The 27,584-nt window shown below is 35.4% G+C and overlaps 1 protein-coding gene across 1 annotated transcript in view; it reads left to right on the plus strand.

Moving 5' to 3' along the window:
* The first annotated feature begins 789 nt into the window (after positions 1-789).
* THSD7A (thrombospondin type 1 domain containing 7A) overlaps positions 790-27,584 on the plus strand; it is a 268,582-nt gene continuing 241,787 nt past the window's right edge. The window contains exons 1-2 of the mRNA XM_090286859.1: positions 790-853; positions 6,815-6,931. Of these exons, the coding sequence (XP_090142985.1) occupies positions 790-853; positions 6,815-6,931 (181 nt within the window). The remainder of the gene's footprint in view (positions 854-6,814; positions 6,932-27,584) is intronic.

Raw genomic sequence — 27,584 nt, forward strand, 5'->3', positions numbered from 1 at the left:
AAGAATCTTAGGGGCAAAAGATAATAAAGATAATGAGTTCAATATAGATGGAGCATAGAGCGAAAAAGAGACTTGAAGGCCTGGAATAGCATATGAATTTTTTATTTTTACCTAAGATCACTGGGGAACCATTGAAGCATTTAGAATAAAAGTGAAAAAATTAGTTTTTCAATTTAGAAAGATCATTCAGGCTACAACTTGGGAAATAAGTTAAAGAGAAGGAAGACTAGGTATAGGAAGATTTAGGGAGAGTAATCAGTAACCTAGGTGAGATGCCGGTGGCTACTTTAGGGCAATACAGAGCGAATGGAGAGATGTGTCTTAATTCAGGATTCGTAATGAAAAAGGGATTATTGGGATAAGGTGAATTTTGTCTTGTACGTGTTGATTTTAAGTAGAAAGTGGCGTTTTCTAGCAGTTTTCTATATTAGAAGCTTAAGATAAATGTCTTGCCTTGAGAAAAAGATTTGTGATTCATAAACATATGCTTAGTAATTGAAGGCATGAGATGAGATGTAATCACTCGATGGAGGAGTATACAGAAAAAGAATGGAGGAGAGATCAGGTAGAGCCGTAAGGAATATCATCAGTTAGGGGGTGGGTAGAATATAAGGATCTAGCAAAGAAGAGGAAAAAGGAGCAGAGTGGTAAGTCAAAACTGAAAGAATGTGCAACTCATGGGAAAATGATGCTTGAGGAAGATAAAGTTGTCAAGAATGCTGAGCATCCAGGCAAATAAAGTGTGAGAAGTATCCATTGGATGTATTGATGCAGAAGTCTGGGATGACCATGGTGGCAGCTGTTCTCAGGGAGAGGTGGCAGTTGGAACCAGTTAGCCGGAGATTGCTTACAGGTAGAGGAAGGAGGGAATAGAAAGAGCAACTTTGGATGACTTAGTCTGCAAGAAATAAGTGAGAGAAAGGCAGAAAGTGAAATGCAACATGGCATTAAGGGCAAGAACTACTGTTTGTTTTATCTTGCTTCGTTAAACTGGGAGATTCTTGAGCACATTTAAAGACTAATATAAATGAGCCAATACAAAGAGATTAAGGATAGAGGATTGGTGATAATCAATAGACCTAGATCTCCGAGGAAGCCAGGATGGAACCCAGAAAATAAAGAGGGATCATTCTTACATAGAAGGCACATTGCAGAAAGTAGGCTTGACAATTAAAAGATTGGGTTTAGCTAAGGCCGTCAGATGGAAGGAACCTAGAAAAGAGAAAGAGTAGGAAAGCCTGCTGATCTGGGTTTTGTGTAGGTGACCGAGGAAAGGCTTACCTTCTCTGGCGGATGAATGATGAGACACTTGGCCTTATGTAGACTTTAGGAAGAATACACACATACACGCACATGCACACACACGCAAATGTTATGTTTGGACAAAAAAAAAATAAAGTTCTCTTTTTTCAATAACAGCTACAAAATTCCTTGGTGAGGATATAGTAATAAGTTTGTCTGGTGCTTTCTTTGACATCTTTTTTGCTTTTCATAATTCCCCCCATATCAACAATGGCATCTGTGTTTAAAACCTTTTAAAATAGTAAAGAAAATTACATTATCTTACATTTTTTGAACAAAATCAGGACCATAATGCCTCTAAGATATGTAGCATTGTTTTGTTTTTAAATCTGCTTTGGAACTTTATAAATTACTCTTTAAAAGGAGTATGGATTATGTGAAGATTTTTTATCAACTAATTCTTTGGCCAATTCCTTATCCTCAGTGAATGCACTCTGGAGACTAATAGTGTATCAGGACCCATTGATGAAAGCTATTTAGGCACAGATTTATGATTTATTTAAAGGAAAATAATGTCTAATTGTTGGAATTGTACCCATTGTTTACTGGTAGAAACTGGCTTGAGTATAGTACCAGCTAGTTCCATGCAACACAATCTTTTATATTCTTCATAACAACTATAGAATGTGTCAGTATTCAAAAGGAAAATATTTTACTAGGTCAATATAAAATGTGACAATATTTTGAATATTTTATCAGATTAGACATAGTAAATAAACAGTTTAAATTATATATGTATTATATATAAATCCATATACATATATTTAGGCAGAATAGGCAATTTTGATGAGAGAACAATGTTTAAATATATAAAGTTGTTTAGAGCCTTTCTGTGATCAAAAAAGCACTCTGCAATTATGGAGACCGAAAAGTCCCGTGATCTATCATCTGCACATCTGCAAGCTGGAGACCTAGGGACGCTGGTGATCTGAATTTCATTTAAGTCTGAAGGACTGAAAACCAGGGGAGCTGATGTTGTAAGTACTAGTCCAAGGGCAGGAGAAAACTAAAGTCCCAGCTCAAGCATAGAGGCAGAAAGGGAATGAATCGTCTCTTCCTCTGCTCTTCTGTTAAGGCCCTCAAGGAATGTGGGATGATGCTCACCCACGTTGGGGTGGATAATCTACTGTACTGAGTCCATCAATACAAATGCTAATCTCATTCTTAAATACCATACCATCACAGACACATCTTCAAATAATGTTTAACCTGGGCATCCTGTGGCCCAATCAAGTAGACACAGAAGATTAACCATCAGAGTTATAAAAACCAGTTTGGAGAATGTTACAGACAAGCAGTAAATATGTAAGCATAAATATAATTATTTGTAATAAGAACATGAAGAATAACATGAGGCATATAAGGAGTTAGTAGAAACCTGTAAATAGTCTATTGGATTGTGTGATTATTCTGTTGAAGAATTAATGATAGAAGTTTTACAAGGTCATAGTTGAGTTTCAAGATATCAAAGCCCAGAAACCAGAGATGAGGAGAGAAAAGCAGGAGAGCAGGAATCTGTGGCCTCAGGGAGCGTGGATCTCAGTAGTTGTCTGTGTTTTATTGGCGCATAACATTCTGTATATCCACATCACCCTCCTCAGAACCCTCTATTGTAATTTCTTGTGTACCTGTTAATCACCACTTCATTACTATCCTGTGCTGTGTGCTGACTGGAGAGATGAATTAGAGGTGTCATTTCGGTACTGGAAGAGTCACAGAGCATTTAAGAAGAGAAGTTGGAGGAAGAGTAGTACAGGCAGAGTGAAATACATGTGTAAATCCCTGCATGATATATTGTAGAACGGCAAGGATTTTAGGGGAAAGGCAATAAGTGTGGCTAGATAGAGAGGTAATGTAGAATCAATGTGAGCTTGACATGCTACTCAAGGGGTCCGGTAGGCAGGCAGATGAGCCTCTGTATGCTCTCCACTGACATTATTGTCACATCCTATTGGATTCTCCCCTCTCTGGAGTCCTAGCAGCTTCACTTGGGCTGCTCCAGGGTGCATGGGTTTCCTCCCATTTTTTATTTCCTGCCTTAATGAAAATGTTCTTCCCATATGGTTGCAGAACAAACAAATTTGATTTGCCTTCTAGTATTTACAAAGTGGCTTTCATGTTAGCAGATGTCCATTATTTACTATTTTTCATCCTGCTGGAAGGTTCAGGAATGAGGAAATATGAAGTAGATTAGATCCCATAGAATACCTTGTGGTATTTTATAGTGAGTGAACTAAGGATGGGAGTCCTGGGCTTTTGCAGATAATTAAATCCTGATATCTCTGAATCAGATTACACAGTTGCTAGGGTAAAGCAAAGTAAGCCTTTTTTTTTTTTTTTTTTTTTAATGCAGTGGCACTTTGTGTTTTAAGCAAGAGACTACAATAACTCTCAAATCAAAATTATATTGCTTTGAGAGACTGAGGAGAGAGAAAAAAATCTTAGCAGTTGGTATGCTTGTGAGTTATCTTTTATATACATATATTTCTAGCCAGCTTAATCACTCTTCACCAGTTAATCGAGATGAATACAGCCAGTTAGAAATGGAGACCTTAAAATGTCATTTTTAGGTATTCATCATGGCTTCCCTCCCCCCATCTCAGCCTCTTTCTGTTGGAATTGCTATTGTACTATTTAATCAGCAAATGCTAAACTGACTTTATTTTGGTTCTGGGTGTCCTTGTAGAATTACTCTCGTTACATAAATTGAGACTCTCTACTTCATCACAAATGAAGCTTTATTGCCATGTAACAGGGGGTATCTCTGCTTTTAAATTAAAATAATCTGATTTTTCCACACAGAATTTAATTTGCATAAATTTAGTAAAATTATTCACTTCTATCATATGCATTTTTTTTTCTTGAACAATGAATACTTCAAATTACTGACCCAACTTTTCCTGACCTGGAAGAGTCAAGTTATTCCACCTGCTTCTCCTTCGCTCTAAGGAGTGAGAGAGCCATATTAGCCATGTGGCCAGACTTGCATAGCCTAACAGAGGGAAAAGGAGAAGGATGTGCTCACCTGGCCGCCATCCTCATATGATTATTCCTGGATTCTCTCAGCTAACCTGCGTATACCTCTTGCAATGGGCAAGCTTGAAATTCTTTAAACCTGACTAGAAGATCCATGTGTGAAGAGTGACATCAAAGAGACAGAATAATGACATAGAGTACTCTGTGCATGCTGTTTTCTGGCAAATTGAATCAAATAGTAACTATTAGTTCAAATATTCTGTACTTTGATTGAAATTCTGGACAAACTGCTTTTTCCTATGCAATTTTTAAATTAAAATATTTTCAGGTTATTTGCTAAAAACAAACAAACAGGAGGAATAGACTAGGAGAGATGTCTTTAAATCTATCAGTGTGTTGTGATAGATTGAGTCAGAATCATTTATTCACTTACAAAAACATGCATTAATTCAATCACAATGCTATTTCAAGAGTCTCTGATAAACGTCTCAGAAGTTCAGTCTGTACAAAGTGGAAAAAAAGAATAGCCATCTCACAGGGTGAACATGAAGATTACTTGAGAAAATACATGTATATCACAATGAATGTTGCCTTGCACAGAGAACACACTTTAAAATACCACTATATTATTATTTTACTAACACATTTGGAGATTTCAGTACTGGAGCATTTATTACATCTGTGTTTTCTAAACTTTTTGACTGTGACCTTCATTAAAAAATAGTTTTAAAACTGTGACAGTATGCACATACATGTATAACTTAAAAGTTTCAAGAAATAAAACTTTTTATATAAATGCACTCCTTTTCTTTCTTTACTTTTCTGTTCTATTTTTTTCTATTCTATTTACTTTAAAAGAACTGACCTCAACCTACCATTTGAAAAAATAAAAAATACTTTGCCAGCATTCCATAAAAAGAAAACGAGTCATGTTGAAAGTCCAGGACCCACTGATAAGAACTACAGTTTTTATCTTAGCTGGGATATTTACATACTAATTGGCCTTGACCACAGTTCTCTTGCTCAGAGTGGTTACCCATAGGATGAAACTGGAGCACAACTGAGCTGTCTGTTGTAACTGGAGTTACAGACTTCTCCTAGTTCGCACTGGGATATAACTGGCTAGCACTTTGTTTTTCCCTTAACAAAAATGACCATGTTGAGTATCTACATTGCACCGCATGCTATAACTTCATGTTTGTTATCCCACATAATCCTAATACCAGTCTTATCTGGTAGCTTTCCTGATGAGGAAATTGATGATGTCAAAACATGGAAGTACAAGTGTGAATTTATTTATATATAAAGGAAAAGAAACATAAGAACAGAGAGAATACATCGTTTTGTAAGTAAATAAATGCCAGATTTAAGATTTAAGCCGCATTTCAGAATTTTCACTTGAGCCCCAGGAATGTCACATACACCTGAGGACACTGACACAACTAATCAAAAGGAATCAAATTTGAACTGTGGGCTGTGTGGCTCAAGGGTAGACACATTCTGCCGCTTCATTTGTAGCACATGGAATGGAGGACAAAACCCGTGGTTTGAAATGACTGAGGCACGATATTACCAAGGTTCCTTGCCTGTGTGTTTAGCTAAATACAGATAAGCACTTTTGCTTATCTGATTGACTTAGATTCCATCAACTTACCAAGGTTTTTAGTGGTCCTTGAGATAAAAGAAGACAGTATTGGGAATAGCCCTAAAGCCTTTTCTTCGGAGTAATAAAATGGTAAATTTGTTTGCTGAATTAAAATATTTGATACACATTACTTAACAGATGCATCTCAAGACCATTTAATACATACGTCTTGTTTGCTCTCTTAAACCATTTTAATAAGTATGTTATTTTATCAAGTATGCTAACAATCACAATTATTATATGAATAGCAAATATCAGGCAATTAGATCCTGAAACTTATGTTCAACTATATATTTTCCTCTCTTTCTATGTTTGATACACCCTGCATAATACTCTGATCTAAAGCAGGTGATATTCAGTAAATAGGGGCATGTAACAAAGAGAAATTTAATAATGCAAACATTTTTTGGCTTCTTGAGTGAAATAATAAAGCACTTATCTTCCTCAGGACATTGTGCAAACTTGATCAATCATGCTTTCTTGAGAAGTAGGTCAGCAAATAGATTCTCTCTGCATTAGAACTCAAAAAATGCTTTTTAATTCTGCATGCAAGAATTCATCAGGGAATATCTCTTCTGGCTTTTGCCCTCGAATAATTCTGGCCTCTACCACCTTGGGACTTGCAGGTAAAATTTTTGCTGTTTGTTTTTGTAGATGAAGACTTACACTAACTATTGCTGAATTTCATCTCTGAAACTTAAGCCTTGATGAGTGTATGGAACAAAATCAGAGCTACTGGGAATCTAATTCAGGTTTCCCAAATGGTCTGAAAGAAAGATAAGTTACAGAAAGTACATGTATTTGAAATTAGAAAAATCATGAGAAATAACTCTATCAAAGTTTTCTCCTCTCTCTCGAATGTAAGATGTTTAATTTATCTGTGATGCACAGGTTCTCAAGGCGTTTTGCATGGCCCATCAGCACCCCCTGGGAGCTTGTTAGAAATGCACATTCTCAGGCCTCCCCTTAGACCTCCTAAATCCAAAGCTCTTGGAGTAGAGCCAAGCGGTATGTTTCAACAAGCTTCCATGGGTTTCCTATGCTAGGTAAAGTTTTCAAACCACTGCTTTAATGCATGCAACAGACCCCTCAATTTTGTGAATAGTCCTCATTCAAGTATTTGTGTTTTCAGTAGAGTCAGATTGTGAAACTAAATTGGATTGAAAATTCACAACACTTTTAAGTACAGTGACATTAAAGGAGTTTGCAGGTAGCACGTATATTTTATCTGACTTTTTAAGAGCTAGCAGCCAGCAAGCCTGACTCCATGAAGTCATTTCTAAATAGGAAAGCACATTTGCATTGATCCTGTTGGGAAGCCAGAGTACCTTTAGCTTTTATCTCACATGGAAAGGTGTCAGGCTTGAACTAACAGGAACTATTATATTTCTCAACAGACAAACTTGCTGTGCTTTCTGTGGCTTCCCAGTTAAGATTTATCTTCTAAATCTAAGTGTTTATCTCCTAATGATTTAAAAAAAAAAGAAGAAGAACATTTTCTGCAACCTCCAAATACTGCTGCTTACAGGTATTTAATATACCATAAGTTAAAGTACTTCCCATGTGTCTGTCAAGGCCTTATCTTGTTTCTTTTTTAATAATATGTCAGGTACAGGCTAAAATATAGACCAAAAGCGACAGTAGTTGAAGTAGAGGAGAGACTCCTACTGGTTTCTTCCACTCTAGCTGTGAATTATGGCCATAGACTCAAATCTGAATCATAAGTGATTCAATGCATCATAACTCATTGAGAAGGCCAGATCATGACATTGACAAGTCAGAAACACAGCAGCTCTGACACACAGGTGGTGTGTAAATCATGCCAGCAGGTCCTCTTTTTTTTTTTTTTTTTAATCTCAGGCTGGTCTGACTATAATAGGGTGTTTGGGGTATAAATTCATGTGTAAAGAGAATCTGTCACTTAAGAGGTATCCATCGGTTACCTACTGTGTACAAGACACTGGGGGGAATAGAAACATATGTTTCAGATTGCACATGTGTAGCTTGAACAGAGAGCCTACAACAAAGCAGGGACTTAAATATCCTGAACAAATGGTTCAAGAGCCCTCCAGGCTTGTTTTCTTTATAGACTAGCTCAGCTTATACTAGAGCTTTCCGTGAGAGCAGGGTTCATATCTTACACATTTTTAGTTTTCTGAGGCTTAACACAGTTTAGTGGATACCAAGTTCAACATAAATCCAGGCGGTTCAATTTTTCCCTTGTCTGAGTTTTCCTTATAATAACTTTCTAAACTATTCATGTGGCATCAATCACATGCTGCTTACATTTCCATTGTGTTTCCTTCATTGATGAGCTGTATTGGCCTCTATACGATGTCTAGATCTCTAGCAGTCACATTAAATAATGTACTGTATACCTAGACTCTTAAGGACTATGCTTAGTTGATTCACAATAACTATTTGTTAATGATTGTGGAAACAGCGTGTCAGAGTGTACAAGAGATGACACATAACAAAATTGTCAGCTAAGTGGTCCAAGTCTTCTGAATTCAGAGAAGGCATAAATCCCTGGGCTGGAGTAAGTGGAGACACTGTTATAACACGACAGTTCAGAGCTAAGGTGGAATTTAAAGATAATTTACTCAAAAGCCTCCATGTTACAGCTGAGAAGACCTAGTTTCTGAAAGATTAAGTGATTTATTTCATAGGTCTTAAGGTTTTATGGTGATTTGTATTTTGTTCTTCCGGGTTGATGATCTTTGATTGATTTTATTAGAAGTTCTTTGTGCAGGGATGTTGTCCTTTTGCACCCTCAGTAGAATATAAAACAGCAGTGGGCCAATATATTGTATTAGGAAACAAACAGTAAATATTTATGGTTTCTGCTCATTGATGGTTATTCTGTTTTTTCAAACCTATGGAAACATCCTCACAGCTATGGAAAACATGAGAAAAATCCACTTAATTTTTTTAAAAACTAAGCATATTTTAGTAGTACCTATGATTATAAAGTATCACTGATTTATAACAACTATTTCTACATGAGTTGAAGGAATCATTATAAATGTTTAACACTGGGAAATAAATTATAACATTTTTTTATTATATATATATATAACATCTGTTTAACCAGCTTTAACTCCAGGCTTTGAGCCAGGCATTTTTAAGATTAATAAATCTTGATCAGGCAGAGAAGCTGGCATTATCTTCCAGGTTAGAGAAATAGAGTGAAAAATAACATAAAATGGGGGAAATTGCAAGAAATATTTGAGTGACCCGTTGGCATTCCTCAACTTGATTCCGCTGCATGCTATTACCGTAGCCAACTTATTGGCTCATTTTCTTAGGTTTAAGAAATCGTGATAAAATCATATTCAAACTTTTTGACAGTCTGGAAAAAATGAGTAGAAGACACAAAGAGATTCTTGAATAAAATGTTTTATTAGTATGAGCTTCTTTCACTTTCAAGAGTTATTTTGGCCCAAGCCAAATGAATTTCAAAGGAATATCAAATAAGCATTGAAGGATGCAGACTTGGAAACGAGAAGTTACCACATGCTGCTGAAAGCTTTATAACAGATTCCTTTGGGTCTCACAGCCCCTGGTTTCAGTGTGCATTTTATGTTAATTAAAAATAAGAAGACGATTTCTCCACCGCTAGGGAAGATCTTAGTCTCTCTGATGGTTTTGACTGCCAGGCACTCACATTCAAGGTTTTGCAGAGATTATAATGATAGAATATATTGATTTTAGCTAACAAATGGCAAAACAAGTGTCATTTGGGGTTCTTCTTAATAATAAATGCCCAGAGTTTTCCATGATTCCTGAACCCAATAGGATTATATATACTGGTTCAGCAAGCAGCCAACACACTCGGCATATGAAAGGCAGGGTGTGGTAGTTAAACAGAAGGTCTGTAAAAAATTAATAGCTCTCTAACTAAGAGGCAACATTCAAACCAGGAGGGCAGAAAATCTCTTGCAAAGACAAACACTGTGATTACCTTCCCACTGTGGCTTTACTGTGATTTACAGCTACTTGGGCATGAATTCAAAGAAAACCAGGGAAGGAATCACAACTATTAATGGTGTCATGGCTAGAGATGAGGATTCAGATGTCTATTTCCAAGTGGTTATGCTGCATCAGGGACAAAAATGACTTATCTTTCTAAGCTAAGCGTCATCTCCTGAGTTCAATGGTTAAATCATTTTGGGAACTCATTGCATTTTATATTTAAGCTAGTTCCTCATTTTGTGGACAGTGTTTTTTTCTCTTGACTGCATTTTAGTCTACCTCTTTGTCTCATGTTTCAAAAAATAAAGAAGGGGATATTTCGTCAGTGAGAAACCCTTCTGTGTACAAAGAAAAAGCTGAGAAACCCTGAATCAGAGCGAAGTGGATTGCTTGGTATCTACTGTGTTCAGATAACGACAACGAGATGACTGATCACTCATTTACTGATAACTCGTTGGCTCTTTAAGCTCTGATAAATGTATTTTAATGATTTTCTTTTAAGTTCGGCTTAATCTTTGAAAGTGATTAGAAAACATTTTCTCTGGTTTGTACTATTTCACCTGGTTTATAGAGGTACCTTGTTTTAAGATGCAAATGTATTCCTGCTAAGCAGTTGATATTTTTATTTTTAAAATTTTAAAAATATTAGTTGATTTTTAAAACCCAAGTGGTAGAAATCTTTATAAAGGGCTTAAGTGTAGATGTTAATGTGCTACTGAAAACAAGCAAAACACACATGTCTTGTCTGAATAGACTAGCCTTGTGAATAAAAGTAGATCGGGTAGCTGCAAAATATGAAGAATACTTTTGCAAATTAATGCTATTTTTCTTTACTCTCTGAGGAATCATAACCTTCTTAAACTCTTATCGTGTGTTTTTCCACTATCAACTTCAGTGTGCCCTCTCTGCTTTGAAATAGTCATTTGCACCCCAATGAAAGTAGCACTTAGTTTTTAAAATATTTAGTGTGCATTCATATTTAAGACCATAGCATTTGGCTTGACACTGGCACAATACACATATACTAACTGTAACAAGATGGGGTATGTGTACCGATTGCAAGGTGGTGCCTGTTGAGCAGCACATTTTAATGGAAAGAGATGTCTGACAATACTACATTTAGATAAAATCTTTGTGAAATAACAACCCTTCTTAGATCAATTTTAAAGTATAAAATTATGGTAATTCTGAAACATTTTGTAAGAACCAGATCAATGTGACTTCAAAATATAATAGTAAATAAGTATAACCAGAATCATTTGTATAGCAATATACAATATAACAATAAAGATGCTATTATTGATAATTGTTTGCTTTCATATGTTGAAACATATGATGTGCTCACTCATTTATTCAAAGAGTTTATGTTAAAGGCAAGCTGGAAGCCTTACTATGTGATAGGTATTCTTAGAGACATTGAGTAACAATAATGCTGGAACACAGAAGATGAACTTTTAAACTGTGAAAGATAATTATTTATTTTGATAAAGCCTACTGTATTCATGGACCAATTTACAGAAATTAATTTGTCTTGGGTTATGGTACTCCAAAAACATTTTCCCCTGGGAAAAAAAAAAGGGATCGCTGTCTACTAAACCAAATTAGATGAAAAGTATCTAAATTACAGTATAGATTGGATTATAAAATCTAACAAGTAAAAGTATAACAGGTAAAAATCCTCTTGCATCTTCAGTCCCCAACTAGAGTGCTTATCTCTGACTGTCCTTTGTCTTTTGTGGGAGAAATAAAAGAAAGTGGGGCGCGGTGTAAGCACAGCTGCAACAGGTGGACTGAAAGGAAGTGAAGCGGAAATCAAAGTACCACGTGGCTCTGCAAGGAAATGGGATTCCTGGAATCAAAACACCTCATCAAAGTGGACATCACTGCGTCACCTTTCAGAAACAGAAGATGTACCTTGGTCTGGCTTATCTAAATTTGGAAGCACTTTTATATTAAATTATTAAAATTTATAATAGGTACTTTTTGAAGTTTGTATATGATTTTTACTCACCAAATAGCTTAAACATGTTTTTAGGTTATTTAACTATTTCTGTTACTTATTAAGCCAATACAAGTATGATGAGACCTTTTATTTTACTTAGTGCACTGTGTCTGTAGGTTTAAGGAGTCAATTTTCTGATATTTGATAATACTTTATCTCAGAACGTCAGCATAGCAGTGACAAAAACTTACAAATTACATGGAACAACCCAACAGTACATTTTTTTCCGTCTCTCTCCATAAGGAATTAATTGCTGTATTTTTAAGTCACTTAGTTTTGAAATCACAGTTAATAATTAGCATTTCAAACACAAATGCAACCATTAGACTTAGCTTAGGTAAAACACCTCCTTGGAGTATGTTTTTACTTTAGAGAGCTATTTTAAATGAAGCATGTTAAATTATTTGATTTTCTTTATAGTGTCCCATAATATAGTGCTCAAACTACCATATAACTTGGCCAAGTATGTCCAAAATGTCTCAGAAGCTATAGAGGAATAGTTTTCTAACCTTTTCTTGGTCATGAACCATTAATAGATTGTACACTATGGATCTTCTCCCCAGGAAGAACGTGGAGGAGAAGAGCACATATACTTCCACATATAATTCATGGACCCAAGGTTAGCCTAAGGTCACAAACCCCAGGCTGGGGAGTAGGGTGGGTAGGAATGTTGCCAAAGGATAACAAAAATTGCCCTTTTATGAACAACTTCTACAACTACTGCTTAACAGTGAGTACAACACAAAAGTGGAAGGAAGTGGACAAGGTTCAAAAGACATGGAAGCTTTGACCTTCAGTGGGAAGAAAACCTGTTTATTGAAACAGAAGGTAAAGAAGAGCGAATAGTCCCACAAAATTATAACATAAGAACAATGTGGCAGTAGTTATTATTTATTGAAACTTATGTGCCAGACTCCATATCAAGCACTTTACCTGGATAATTTAATCCTGCAGCAAAGTCAAAAAATAGATGATTAAATTCCAACTTTACAGATGAAGCAAGTGAGTCATAAAAAATAACTAACAAGCGCCCTGGCTGCTGTGGTTCAGTGGATTGAGCGTCGGCCTGTGAGCCAAGTGTCACTGGTTCGATTCCCAGTCAGGGCACATGACTAGGTTGCACGTCAGGTCCCCAGTTGGGGGCGCAAGAGAGAGGCAACCACACAGTGATGTTTCTCTCCCTCTCTTTCTCCTTTCCCCTCTCTAAAAATAAAAAAATAAAACAAACAAATAAATAAATTATTAAAAAAATAACAAGCCTAATGCCACCAATTAATAAGTGGAGGACCCCAGCTTCAAAGCCCGGGATCTTAATCACTACGCAGAAATTAAAATGGCAGCTTTGGTGCATTTGGTAGCAGGAGGTTGAGACTTATGCATTGGTGTTCTACTTGGCTCTGAAGCCTGAGGCAAGTTTATATTCTGGAACTAAGGGGTAAATTTGATGAGAGTTAGATTTAAAAATATTTAAAATGCTTTTCCTTTTTTCATGAAATATGTGTCTCAGAATTGGCCAGAGGAAATGGTATGACTTGCAGAATTTATGTGAGGATAATGATCATGAACTTATAATGATAACAGCCTGGCTGATAAGCAGATTTTTTTCCCTCCAACAGTTCTGGGAAACTCCAGTGTAAGGTAGGAGAAAGCATACAATGTCATATGATACTGCATCAAAGATAAATTTTTAAAAAATGTAAAAAAATCAAAGAAGTAAATATTCTCAAGATTTTAATGAAGTTGGAAAACATTTTTAGTGGGTAAGTTGAACAATCCAGTTGGAAGATAAAGAAATCACAAGCAGAACTAATAATTCTAGAATTGGTGATTTTGTATAAAACTTGGTTCTTGCACCAGGTATGACTTTGTGGTGATTAAATGATGAGTGGAGTTCTTTTAGGTGCAAGTGACAGACGTATAACTTAATTTAAGCAAAATCGGCCTAGGGATGCTGGTGAGGAAAGTATAGAAGACTAGGAGTGGAACCAGCCTTGGAGTGACCTTTGTGAGAATGCAGACCACTAATGGGCCTAGGGGTCTCTGTTCCCTCTTCTGCTCTTTCTCTTTGTCCGGCAAAGAAATTCAGAGAGGGAGATACTGTTCTAAAAACAGATATTCCACCTCTATCTCTATTCCCCACAAGATTAAGTAACTTAAATTCCATCTTGTGCATGTTTTGAAAAAAATTGTAATTCCATTAATAGTAAGACATAGAGAATGAAGCAAAAGTAGGTTTACATCTGTGAGTACACAAAATACAGTTTATTCTTGTATTATTATTTATTAATTATTGTATTATTTCCCATAAGGACAACTGTAAACCTCCTTTTGCCCCACCCTGTATTTAGATATACCAAGGTATATTATTATCTACTATTACTTACTATACAAAAATACTTTATTTCTAATTTTACCCCATTGTTTAATTTTAAAATGCTGAGGACTTTGGATTGCAGGCAGCCTTGTGTTGTTAGTAGCAATAATGTACCATGATTCATTGCTTGCAGTTTTGCCCTAAAATTTAATTAAAGGTTCTAATAAGTTGTAAGTGAAAACTGTCTTTTCCCTATTTCTATTGAGACCCTTATAAGGGTTTTCTATGCTTTTTTCCTCCCAATTAAATACTTGTTCTGTGTATAAAATTAGTGTAAAGACTGGCTTATGGTTCAAAGATACCATTAATTAAGTAACAACCTAATGTATTCTGAAACCTGTTTTGTTTTCAGCTCAAGTCTGTGTCTGTTGCCAATTATATCCCAATTAATTCCAATTTCAGTGTGAGAAATCTTTCTTCTTTCTTCACTGCACTAGATAGAGGATGCCTTTAACTGAAGCTTCTCTGATCTTCTAGCTTTGCTCCTCTTTCAAAAATGATACGCTATATGAAGCATGTTAATTTGCTCAGTGAATTTCACTAAGTCCTACTGTCCCTCAGAGTCTATTTGATCAGAGCATTAGGAAGATATAATATGTGAAATTAAAGGGAAGGAGAAGGTCAGAGTACAGTCAGAAACCACAATGTATATTTAACATTCTCTAAACAAAAATTTATGAAATGCTAACTGCATATAAGACTTTATTTCAGGCTCTATACAAGTAGATAGTAGTATATTTTGTAAATATTTTTAAAATACAGATGCCTTCAGAAAATAGCAAATATTAACTTCAGAAGAATAGCAGTTTCTCCATTGTGATCAAACAGAGATGCAGTACAATGATTGGAAAATCTACAGACATTGGATCTACCCTGTTCCAGTTTTAATCCTGGTACACTCATTGGGTACAGTAAAACAAATTTCACTTAGTAAAAAAAGATTTTATTTATTCTAAAATAAAATCTCCAAGATTTCTAACCTACAATATGGAAATAATAAATAACAAGTGTGTGTGTGTGTGTGTGTGTGAATTGGAAGCCCTTTCTCATAGTTTGTAGTTGTGCTCCTAGATCTGTAATCAGGCAAGTTAAAACAATTGGGGAAAGGGTTTTCTAGCCTCTTGGACACTTCAGTACTGCCAGGAAGTGAATTCGAGTGACGGTGTTTTACAGCACACATGCCTGCATTCCTGTTCCCTTAGGAAGGGCGAAACAGATGCAAGGGCCGTTGAGAGAGCTGATCTTGCCTAGAGAAAGTACCTAGCTAAGTGTTGTGCATGTTTTCCCTGAGCAGAAATACTTAGCCTTGAGCACGCTCTCTCAGAAATGTGTTCAATGGAGTATCTTCTTCAGAGACTTTCCAGAGGGCAGAGCATACATGATTACAAGTTTCTGTCTAAGGAGCAAAGAAGAATTACACTGAGCTAGCCTAGTACCAGGGGCAGGAATAAGAAGCAGAAGATGTCAGTGAACATAATATTGATAATATTTATAGCTAATAGATATTGAATACCTAGCATGAGCCAGATAATGTTCTAAATGCATTATGTATATTCTTATGAGGTAGGTATTCATATCATCTTCATTTGCAGATGAATTGGAACACAAAGAACTATTTAACTTGCTCAGGCAGAATTTTAAGATGGCTTCCTGAGATTCCCAGCTCCTGGCTCTTTGATCAAGCTCGAATCTAGACACTGCTGTAAAGGTATTCTGCAGATATAATTCAAATTCAAATTTAGTTGATTTTAAAATATGGAAATTTATCCAGATGGGCCTGCCTGACAAAAATCACATTAGCGCTTCAAGGCTGAGAAGTTTTTCAGGCTCCTGGCAGAAGTCAGAGATTTGGACCACAGGAAGGATTTGAGGTGCCATTGCTGCCTTGATGGGAGTGACTCCCTGTGGATAACCTAGGAACCACAGTCATGTAGCAGCAAGGTACTTGATTCTGTCAACAACCAGTAGTAGATTCTCCCCAGACTCTACAGTGAACCACCCAATCCTGCTGACACCTTGATTTCAGTCTCATGATACCCAAGCAGAGAACCCAGTCATACTGTACCGGACATCTGGCTTACAGAGGTATGAATGAATAAGTAGGTGTTGTTTTAAGCTGCTCTGTTTGTAGTGATTCCTTACATAGCAGTTGAAAACTAACATAATCATAGATTTACTGAGTGCACATGCTCTTAACTGCTGGATCTCTAAGAAGAAAATAGACCTCAGGAACCCTGGAAATATACCTTGCAGTCAGAGATAAGGCTTGGAGGTGGCAAGGTACAGCCAATAGCTTGGCGTATGAAATCACATCCACGGAAGAAAGTGATCTCAGCTGTGCCAAGATCTTGAAAGACAGAGGCAGAGATTGAAACAGAGAGATAGGATAGAGATAGAAAGATAGATGGAGAGAGAGAGAGAAGTACAGAGAAAGAAAGGGAGAGAAAGATGGAGAGAGAGACTGGTTCAGAAGTCGGATCCCTCGGTAGCCCAGTTATGATCATACGAGTCAACCTTCTGGGGTGGAGGTTTCAGAAGTGAGTAGAAAGAGCATGAGCATGTCACCTTGAACCTTGCAAAGTGTGGCTTGAGGACCAGCAGCATCTACATCATCTGGGAGCTTGTTAGAAGACTGAATGTCAGTTCCTGTCCTAGACCTAGTAAGTCGGAATCTGCATTTTGACAAGATCCCAGATGATTTTATTTGCACACTAAAGTTTTTGAAGCGCTTCACTAGGAAAACAACAGCAATATCTGTATAATAGTTTCTGTCAGTTTCTAAGTAGAGTGTAGCTAAGGAAAAAGATCTTAATGAAATTTAAATAATTCTTTATTTTCCATTTTTTAAATATCCTCCTAGTGAATTGTAATGATATATATATATCTCTTAGAAAATCTGCAGGAAACTCCAGGATGGCCCTGGCTGGGTAGTTTATTTGGTTAGAGCATTGTCCTGTACACCAAAAAGTTGCGGGTTTAATGCCTGACCAGCATCAGTACAGGCAGCAACTGATCGGTGTCTCTCTCTCACATTGATGTTTCACTCTTTCTTTCTCTCTAAAGTCAATAAATATATCATCGAGTGAGGATTTTTTAAACAGTTGGAAAAAACCTTGAAATATGAAATAAATGGATTGCCGAAGAAGGAAAATAAATAACTGATGACCATGAATTTCAAGTGATTTGCACACAGCTCTAAAGAAATATCTACATATTGAAAATCTGTATGAATTGTATATGAAAGCCCTTATAATATATTTACTATATGGTCCATGCGTGGTTTAATTTATCTTGGTATGCAACATCCCACATGAAAAGAAAAATGGACATGTATTGTGTTTTTTAACAGTTTGAATGGTGTACATATCTTGAAACATGGCAACTGGAACCCTACAAAATATTACATGTTTAAATTTTAAAGCACTTATCACTACTGTAAAGTATACAAACCTATTTTTTTAAGTAATGAAAATTACAAAGGCATTTTTAAAAATTACATAAAAAGGAGGATATTTTTCATGTTCTTGTAAAATAATAATCAAATTAAAGATTACAATTCTTTAAAAGAAAACAGTGCAAACAATCTGGGCATATAAACTTAAATACAACCAGTTCTTTAAAGTTACCAGTGTTTCCCAATGTGAAGCTGGAATTACTTGTAGATGAAGTCTGTTATTTTTCCCCGGGCTATGAAGTAATCATGAATATGAGAGTACTTTATTAGACAGATAAGGCAGTGAGAGCAAACAGCTGTGAGATCCAGAGCCCAACTGTCCCAACCTGAGATTGCCATTAAGATCAAATTAAATTACTCCAATTTTCAGAAATGTTTGTGAGAGATAATTTCATCTTTCATCTTCTTTTAAGAAAGCAAACATGAAAACACTGCAGCTACAGTTTTAGTAATAAGATCATTTTTCAGTAAAGAATCTATATGTGGTTATAAATACAGAGCTCTTACTTTTTTTCACTGAAGGCAACATATTTACTAAGCGTTAATTTCAGTTAATAATTTTTTTTGTTAAACTCTTTAAGTGAATTTTTTAGTAAGGAAAAATAGAATTGCATAAAATTCAACTGCCTTCCAAAAGCTAAGACATTTCCAATACCATATGGTCGGTTTTTATTTGAAATTAGTGCCCCTAACAATGACTTTTTGTACTATTATTGTAGAAAAAGAGAGTACATTATTTAATCAATTTCCCTTGTTATACCATATTTGGGAGCCTGCCAGGAACTGATCTAACAAGTGGTATCTCTTTAACCTGATCTACAATCAGAAGACCTCCTGTAAAACAGAGTTCTCATCTTTGGTATGTTATATGCCTTGTGATTTTCAGAAACTAATTACTTTTAAAAAATAGTAATTCAATAATTACAAAGAGTTAAAATAAATATACTGTTTATAAAATATTCAACAAATAAATACTATCTTCATATAATTTTGAGCATTCTTATATGTTGTCTGCTTCTGCTTCTAAATAAGAAGACTTTGTCTAGGACAATACAAGATGTGTGGGGACAGAGCCACCCTCTGTGTGTGTGTGTGTGTGTGTGTGTGTGTGTGTTCACGCCCGCGCGCATTCAGTGCCTTTCCTGACATTTCCGTCAGTGCAAATTATCATCACTTTTTTAACACACTATTTACATGAAATCCAAGAAGTCAGTCACACGGTAATTGTCACACTCCAGTTCCATAGGTGGAAAGTCGAAGATTTCCTCCTGGGGAAGTGGTGCCACCAAATAGCAAAACTAGTGGATTCTGAAGTTAAGTGTGAGTCTGAAGGGAGATTTTGTTTTTAATTACATGCAGCATTTATCTCCTTAGAACACATTTTCATCACCATAATTAACTTTTAAGGTAACTCATGATCTCAGTTTTTAAGAATGCTTCTGCATTATGCTAGATTTACTTATAGTTTGTATTTCATATATTTTATATATTTTACTTATACTGTTAATGTATCAAGCTAAGGATTTGTAATCATAAAATTAGACTCAAAAAAACTGATAAAAATTAAAAATTAGTGCTAATCAATAGCTGGACATCCCAGAAGATACAAAGCTTAAATTAGTACATTTTCATTTTCTAGTGGATTTTCTCCAGTTCTCCTTTTTTCCAGAGAGAAGGAATAAAAAGCATAATATAAATAGAGCAATACTAGTACAATATAGGTTTAATTTTGGTCCAAACTATATGGCCATGGAACATAATTTTTTAAGAAGTTAATGCCTTTTAAAGATTGAGGCTGCATTTCTTAGATAGAACTTGGAATTTCACGCCTCCAGGTTAGCATCTAACTAGCCTGAACACAGAAGATACACTATCTTGTTAGTAGGACAGAGGTTCATTTATTTTCTTGCTACAGATGCTGTATTGGGTTTTTCTGGCCCTTAATTAGTTATCTGACTCTTAGCAATGTTAAGGCATATTGGCATTGTAAATGCAAAAAACAAAACAATCAGGAACATGTCAAGGCACCTGCATGCATATATGCTTATTTTTAAGTCACTTGTATATAAAATGAAAAATAAATTTGGGCTACATAGCTGATATCATTTTCCAATATTAGGTACCTCTTTAAAATGGTTAAAACTGTCAGTTTCCATAATTGACATAGCTCTCTCTTCACATCACCGTTTCTGAAGTCAGCACATTCCTCAATCTTTGTACTTCCTTTCAGTGTTGGATGATTTCCAATTTGAAGTATTGTTTTGAACCTAAATAGAATTAGCCCAGAATAGCTCTGTGATACATTGAGAAATAAAGGTGTCTTTGGAGAAAGAACTTCAAGTGCAAATTAACTTGAAATAATTTAACCTGAGTGTGGTATAATTTGCCGTCTTTCTTGGGTACAGCTGTGGGAATTGTTTCTGTAGACCCCGTTGGGGGAGTTGCCTGGCTACTTGCAATTTTGTCACATCTGTCAGCTGTAGCTAAATGGAAAATATAGTAAAAAGTAACATTACAGAGATTTGGGACATTCCCTAGAGGGTCTCCTTGCAACAGTGAATAAATTATGTGAAAGCTGAAATGAAATACAGTATTGTTAATCTGCCAACTCATGCAATCTCAAAGATTGAAAATAAAACCACTTCTTAGATTCACTGTTAAATGCTCTACAGCCAGAAGTATGGCCGTATTTCCTGATCCTAACATCAAAATAATGTTATCTAGGCAGATGTGTTTTTTCTGATTTTTCAGTTTTCATGAACATATTTTACAGAGAAATAATCATTATATCATATTTAGATACATATATTCAATTAATTTTTATTTTTGAAAAAGTAAAGTTACATAGATTCAGTCTGACATACCATCAGACCTATTATATTAAGTGTCAGAGTCCATCAAAGGCTAATTTAACTATTATGATTATTCAGTAAAAATAGTCAACAGATTCCTGATCACCTGGGGCATGGTGCAATTAATATATACCTGAAACAACAGGTATCAGACATTTAGTAGTTGACTAAAAGAAGTCAGTGTGCAGTGCTTATTTACACACATTTAATTGGTGTTATTTTTAGTGGAGGAATTTTATTTCAATTCCTAGGATGACACCTAAGTATAGAAACTAGGTGACCTTCAATTTGATCTTCCTATGCAGGTTCCTGCATTTTCTACAGAGAGATCTTTAACTAAGTGGGAAGTTATTAACAATAGCTTCCTCTCTCATCTTGAAGAGTTCTTGTGAAGGTTAATGAGAAGACGTTTGAAAGAAGCTTATATACTGTAATGGATTGATGATGATTATTATCTTTTGGGGTTCAATTAACAGCTGGAGAATAAGAATTGCTTATGCCTCATTCTTGGGCTTTGTTCATTCAAGAAATATTTACTACACATTAAATTTATGTAGAATACCATATAAGATATACAATTGTATAAGGTTTTTTTTAATATGCTTTATTGTTTATGCTATTACAGTTGTCCCAATTCAATTGTATAAGTTATCAGTATCCTCAAGGAGTTTGAATTCCAAATATATGGTAGCATATAACAAGCATGAAAAATAAATTAATTGACTTAAGGGAAATGAGAATTCTGTTCATTCTTCCTGAAGGTATCCGTGAAGACTTCCGGGCATGAGTTGGGCCTTAAAGAGTTAACGAACAGTCAAAAGTCTGAGTAACTGGGAAGGTTATTCCAGGTACAGAGAATGTAATGCGATAATGTTTTTGAAAGTTCAAGGCAAAAGATAGATTGGTCAATGGCAAATAATACTATTATGTTAAAAACCGGAAGATCACAGGTTGAAAGAACTACAATTCTTATAATAGGAAATGTTATCAGAATCTATTGTTAAATTCACTGAGATGGCTATCATTTGGCCTTGCCAAATTCAAAGATACTGAATTCATTGCCAGGATTTGAAAACTTGGTATTTCCCACAAAATTACTATTTTTAAAGTTCTCGAACCTCTGATCAAAACTATAGTGGTGGATTTACATTCTTTTATAGCCATAATCAGAACACAACTCATGCTCCATTTCAGATAGGACATGAACTCTCCATATTATTTTACTGCTTACTCTTCAGTTATATGTGTTCCTTTCCTAGTGCACATAGCTATATGAGTTTATAAACCCTAATCTATAATATTCTGAAACTCCATTTCACATTCTTAATACCTTTTACTTTCTTCTTTTTGAACACTACCAAGAACTTTTGAGATAGCACCTTCATATTTCACAGCAGTTTTAGAAGTTCTTCCTTACACAGAATTAAAATCTACTTGTATCTTTCAGCTGGTTTGTCTTATATATGCTTAATGGAGTCACATTAGAAGTCTAATCTTTTTTTCTCTGATAAATCTTGAAAACAATATATTACCTCTTGGCAATTTCACCCTCATTTATAGATTTAATTAACACCCATGTTGCCAACTCATTATTTCCAACTGCCTACTGAACATGTCTAGGTCTTCATCCCACACAGTAATTCAAACATAACACGTCTGAATTGAGTCTGAACTCATCTTCTTCACCAAACCAGGTTCTACTTCTTTATTCCCTAGTTTAGTAACTGGGCCTCAGCATTTATGAAATTATTCAATCTAGAAGTATGGTCTTCCTAAACTCCTTGCTTTATATCATATCTATTTAGCAAAGTACCACAACTGCACTGAAACTTATTCCAGTTCTTCATTATCATTTACTGTGGACCACTGCAATAGCTTGCTAGTCCCCATGTCCTGAGCCATGCCCACCTTCAATCTGATCTTCATACTGCTGCCATAAGATCGCTCTAAAATGTGGATTTATCCTGTTAGCTCCCTAATGTAACAAATGTCACTTCTTTGCTACCATGCTCAGGATAAAGTCCAGATGATTTAACTTGCTCTTCAGAATCAGTTTCCAACTACTTGCCAGAATCACTTACCACTATGTCCTAACATTACTGTCTTTGGACTGGTCGCACCAGCATTTAGTTTTCCACATTACCTGTCAATTAACAACTCTCCCAACATACTTTTCTATCTCATTTGACAGCCTAACTCATTTGAGTTTTACAATACGAGTTCAGTTAATGTGCTCTTGGTCAAGTCATTCTGCTGCACCCCATTTGAGAGTAATTAGGTACTCAATTTTGTCTTTCCATAGCAGCTTATGCATATAGCTAGTTCTCCATGGAAATCAGTATTTTATTTTTTCCTCCCTCTCTGATACTAAGTAGGCTATTAAGGATACAGATTCAATCTTGATAATTTTCTGAAATTCTAGCATCTAGCACAGAGACTGGTTCATGTTTGGCACTCATTAAATTTTAATTGGATAAGTGAATCAATAACTACTTTCTAGGTTAAACATTATCAGATCTTCATACATTTTAAGACTATTATCCTGACTATTCTTGTTATACACTCTGTTTTACCAGTATTCTTCTTTAATTGTAGTTTATTATGATCAGCAAGAGATGAACAGGGAACATAGTTCTGTGATGAAATTTCTGTGATCTTGAAAGTTAGATATAGCTGGTTTAATATCTTATCTCATCCAAATGCTACCTGTGTGATCACAAGAGATATAGTCACCTCACTAAGACTTGGTTTCCTCATCCATAAATTATGAAAAATATGAATTATTGCTGAGAACGATGATACAGTTTAGGTAAGGATTCTGGCATGTAGCAAGTTTATATTCAATTATCTACATTAGGTTCATATTCTAGAACTCATCACACATGGTGATATGTAATAGTCATCCTAAAATTTTTGTGGAATAGTCCTCTAGAGCTAGACTTTGAACTCCCACTCTTTTGATAGATACTGCAATTTGTATTTCTAAGAAATAGAGTATAATAGTACATTTAGGTTAGAAAAGTTGGAATAGGAAGCATATTGCATATTTCAGTTCAAACATAGTGCCTATGTTCACAGTTACTTTGCTCAAAAAGAAATCCATCTGTCCCTTTTCTAATTGCCTTGAACTGTGTTTAATAAACCTCATGAGCAGTGTGATGAACAATTTTCGAACTATTGAAAGTTTCACCACCTCATATTCAATGATAGAATCTCTACAGGTCAGATACTCTCTCTACAAGTCAGCAGCTGTCATCAGACCCTTTTATTGGTTTTCTGTCCTATGTCTGAATACTCTCAATATTCAGTTTAACTGGAAAACTCTCCAATGGAGATAGGGCTTGAATTTTAGTGGCTCAAATGGAGTAATATACCTAAATCCAGTGGAGATTGTCCTGACTGGTTTCTGGTGGCCTGGAAAGAGCATACTGTGGGTGTTCTTTTTTCCCTTGCTTTAAATGTATGCAGGTAAATAGCAATTATTGGAAATACCATACTAAGAGAGTGGCACTGTACAAAGTCCAAAATAAAGTCACTAATCCACTGGAGTCAGGTTCAGAAGAGTAGCCTAAAGGTGCAGCAGAATGAGACCATGGGAAAAAATGACTGATGAAGTAAGTAGTTAAGAGTGGCAAGACTTCTTAGCTATATTCTTTATACTTTTATATACCTGGATGTTTTAAAATCTCAAATAGAAAACTTCTTTCAGTATCTCTATAAACCTAATTATTGGGATGTTGGGTAAAATAAGAAGTGAAATGATTCCTCTGAGTTTTATGAAATAAATTACTACAAACATATTTATTGAACTTTCATGAGAGAAGTAAAACAGAGATGCCTTAATTAGTTGCAAGTCTTATGTATTATAGAACTTGTTTTCAAAAATGTTCATGTAAGGCAGTAATGTTGTGAGCCATTGCAACAGCTATCATATATCATGGTACATGAACTTGATATATGCCAGGTTCTGTGCACATGTATTTTCTAATTTGCTTCAACAGTAACCCTGTAAATATTACTATCCTTGCTTTCTAGGTAAGGAGAACAGAGAATAAAGCTAGTCATTAGCAAAGCTATTACCCTTCTATTAGGGAAACGTAACACCAAACCCACTAGTCTTTTATTTCACAAATGAAATAAGATGGTGTCTAATTATGGTTAACCTTCAGCATTCTGACTGGATATCTCAACAATCCTAATCTTGGACTCAAGACTAAAAGTTAGTCTTACTTTGACTATTTTCTAGCTGACTAACTTTGAGCAAGACACTTTATTCCCTACATTTATTTTAAAATTATAATAAGTGGAGAGTATATATTATTATTAGCTTTACTAGATAATGAGGGTCCGTCTACTTAGTACATAATAAATGTGTTGAATAAATTTGAATAAATGTGTAAATGTGAATTACTTCCTTCACTTGGAATTATATTCACCCCAATTTTAAAGGATATGAAAACCCAACACATCATGGATATTTCACTCATAAATCATGTACCTCCTCCCCCTTTTTTAAGTGAGGGATTGCTTAACAGTTGTATGACTTTATGACTTCAGTATTCCACTTTAATTTGTCACTGATAGCTATTTACCTTAGGAAAAACTCTGTTATTTAGAAAATACCATTAAGAATGTCAAGGAAACTAAAGATGGATAAAGGAGGTATTATCCAAATATCCCACTATATGAACACATTTCTATTCAATTCAGCTAACATTTTAAAGGGGAATATTAAAACTAAGCAAGAATGTTAGGAGTAGCAGCACAAATACATGTTTAGTTTTAATATATTAAAAAAATGACTCTTAACCCTGACTGGTGTGGCTCAGTGGATTGAGCATTGGCCTACAAACCAAGTGTCGCTGGTTCGATTGCCAGTCAGGGCACATGACTAGGTTGCATGTCAGGTCCCCATTTGGGGGCGCGAGTGAGAGGCAACCACACAGTGATGTTTCTCTCCATCTCTTTCTTCTTTCCCCTCTCTCTAAAAATAAGTAAACAAACAAACAATTTTTTTAAATGACTCTTTTAAGAAAATTGATGACTTGCTTTTCCCAAGGAGAAGAATTGAAAGAGCACGAGTTGTTGGGGAGTGGCATAAATAGCCTGTACAGTGTACCACAGAACAAGAGTTCTCAGTGAAACAAGCTTGTCCTAACTTCCATCTTCTGAAATACCAGAGCAACTTCCTTAGATAACAGAGCTGAAGAGAAATAAGAAATAAAATACCAGGGAGCCAGTGGAATAAATTGTTGCCACCAGTCAGACCTATGTTTCAGGAAATATAGTCTGAGAGAGAAAGATAACTAAGCTATCTGTCCAACTGAGAGCTTACCTTCACTCCAGTATATTTATACTTTCCCTAAAATATCAATCTAACATACAAATTTACTTTTTGAGAAGCAAGCACTTTTAAAATATATGGCTACCTCACACTCTCTGAACCAGGATGAATGCATAATTTGCTTCTTGTATGTTCACCAACTTTGGTTACTTTTTGATCCCTGAAAAGTTAGGTAGAAAAATATACTGTAGTTTATTTTACTGGACAAGCAATTTATCCCTTAGAAGATTAGCTAAAGAAATACTTAGATACCTAAAAATTTCAGGAGAATGTGTAATGTTTCCTCCATTCTAAAAGTATGTGGTCATATTGAGTATTTAGGTTCATATTTGCTATTATTTGCATGAAGCTAAACAAGTTTCATAATATTCCCCATGAAATAAAATGAAATGTATAATATGGAAGCATTTCAGAAACAGCCAAAGCTTTGAATTTAATACAGGTAGATACAACCCTCTGGAGCTCAGCTTGGCAGGAATGATCAGTGGTCTTTGTCCAAAGGTTACCTTTTTTCTTTCTTCATTCCAAATGGGTGAGGGATTTCTTAATTGGAATAGGTTCCATACAAAAAAAAAAAAAAAAAAAAAAGCTATATTTGCCCCATTAACTATTGATTTCTAAAGGTTTGACCTCTTCTATTTTTTTGAAATTGTGGGTTAACCTTCATGCCTAAAGGAAAATGGCACCAGGGAATGACATTTCTATTTTCTTAAGTAATGTCATCATATAAGCCAGATTAACATGGCCCATGACATTAACCTGTGGTTCTTAAGAGGATAACATCACTTACTTGGTTTGATAAAGAAAAAAAAGCATCGTTTTATTTTTAATTGACCAGAAAGGAAGAAAGAGTACGGACTCTGTCTTTCAAAAAGTTTCTCAAAACCTTTTCTTGGAAGAATGTGACAAGGTCACAGAAGTGACATCTACTCTCTGCACGGTCAGTTGTTAGAAGTCATGTTCCTGTTCCAGTAAAAGCTACTTCTCTATTTCAATCAAATTAAGAAAATGACAGTTATGAGAAAGGCATTTTATTGCATACTGTGATATTGAAGGCAGTCATTGAACTAGTAAGTGCTTTGACCTGACATAATAGTTATCATTTTAGCAGCTTTAACCAATTTGGTCATAATTGCTAGGAAGATAGTGTGTCATAAAGAATTCCTCAACTCAGACTCTGTAGCTTATCTTTATGACATAGTCTTATCATGACCAGAGTTTACATTGTCGTATCTTAAATGTGTTCTCTTTATTATTTAGAAATTAATATTTATCCACATTTTAATCTTAAAAAGAAGGGAATTCTATAAAAGTTTATTCCCACAAGAGAGAACAAATAGAGGAGAGAAAGAAACTTACTTTAAAATCTGTCTTTATAGTCTATTCACATGAATTCCCATGAAGTCTGTATAGTCTGTATTATATCCTCTTTATAGCTTGAACTCTTACATTTTACTTACTACAGATCTCAAAGACTTGCTCTGGGCAGTAACTGGGAGAGATGCAGGCACACAAAACTTACTTCCTGGTCACTTTCCTCCTCCACTCACCTGTTCCAAGCCCACCTAACTCCACCTCTGGTCACTCCCCCCTGCGGCCCTGCAATCCTGCACACTCATCTCCCTTTTTCCCTATTTAAAACTTTGGCTCATGGTTTTCT

This window comes from Furipterus horrens, unplaced genomic scaffold (genome assembly GCF_987537825.1).
Source record: "Furipterus horrens unplaced genomic scaffold, mFurHor1.1.pri manual_scaffold_9, whole genome shotgun sequence".
Taxonomy (NCBI): domain Eukaryota; kingdom Metazoa; phylum Chordata; class Mammalia; order Chiroptera; family Furipteridae; genus Furipterus; species Furipterus horrens.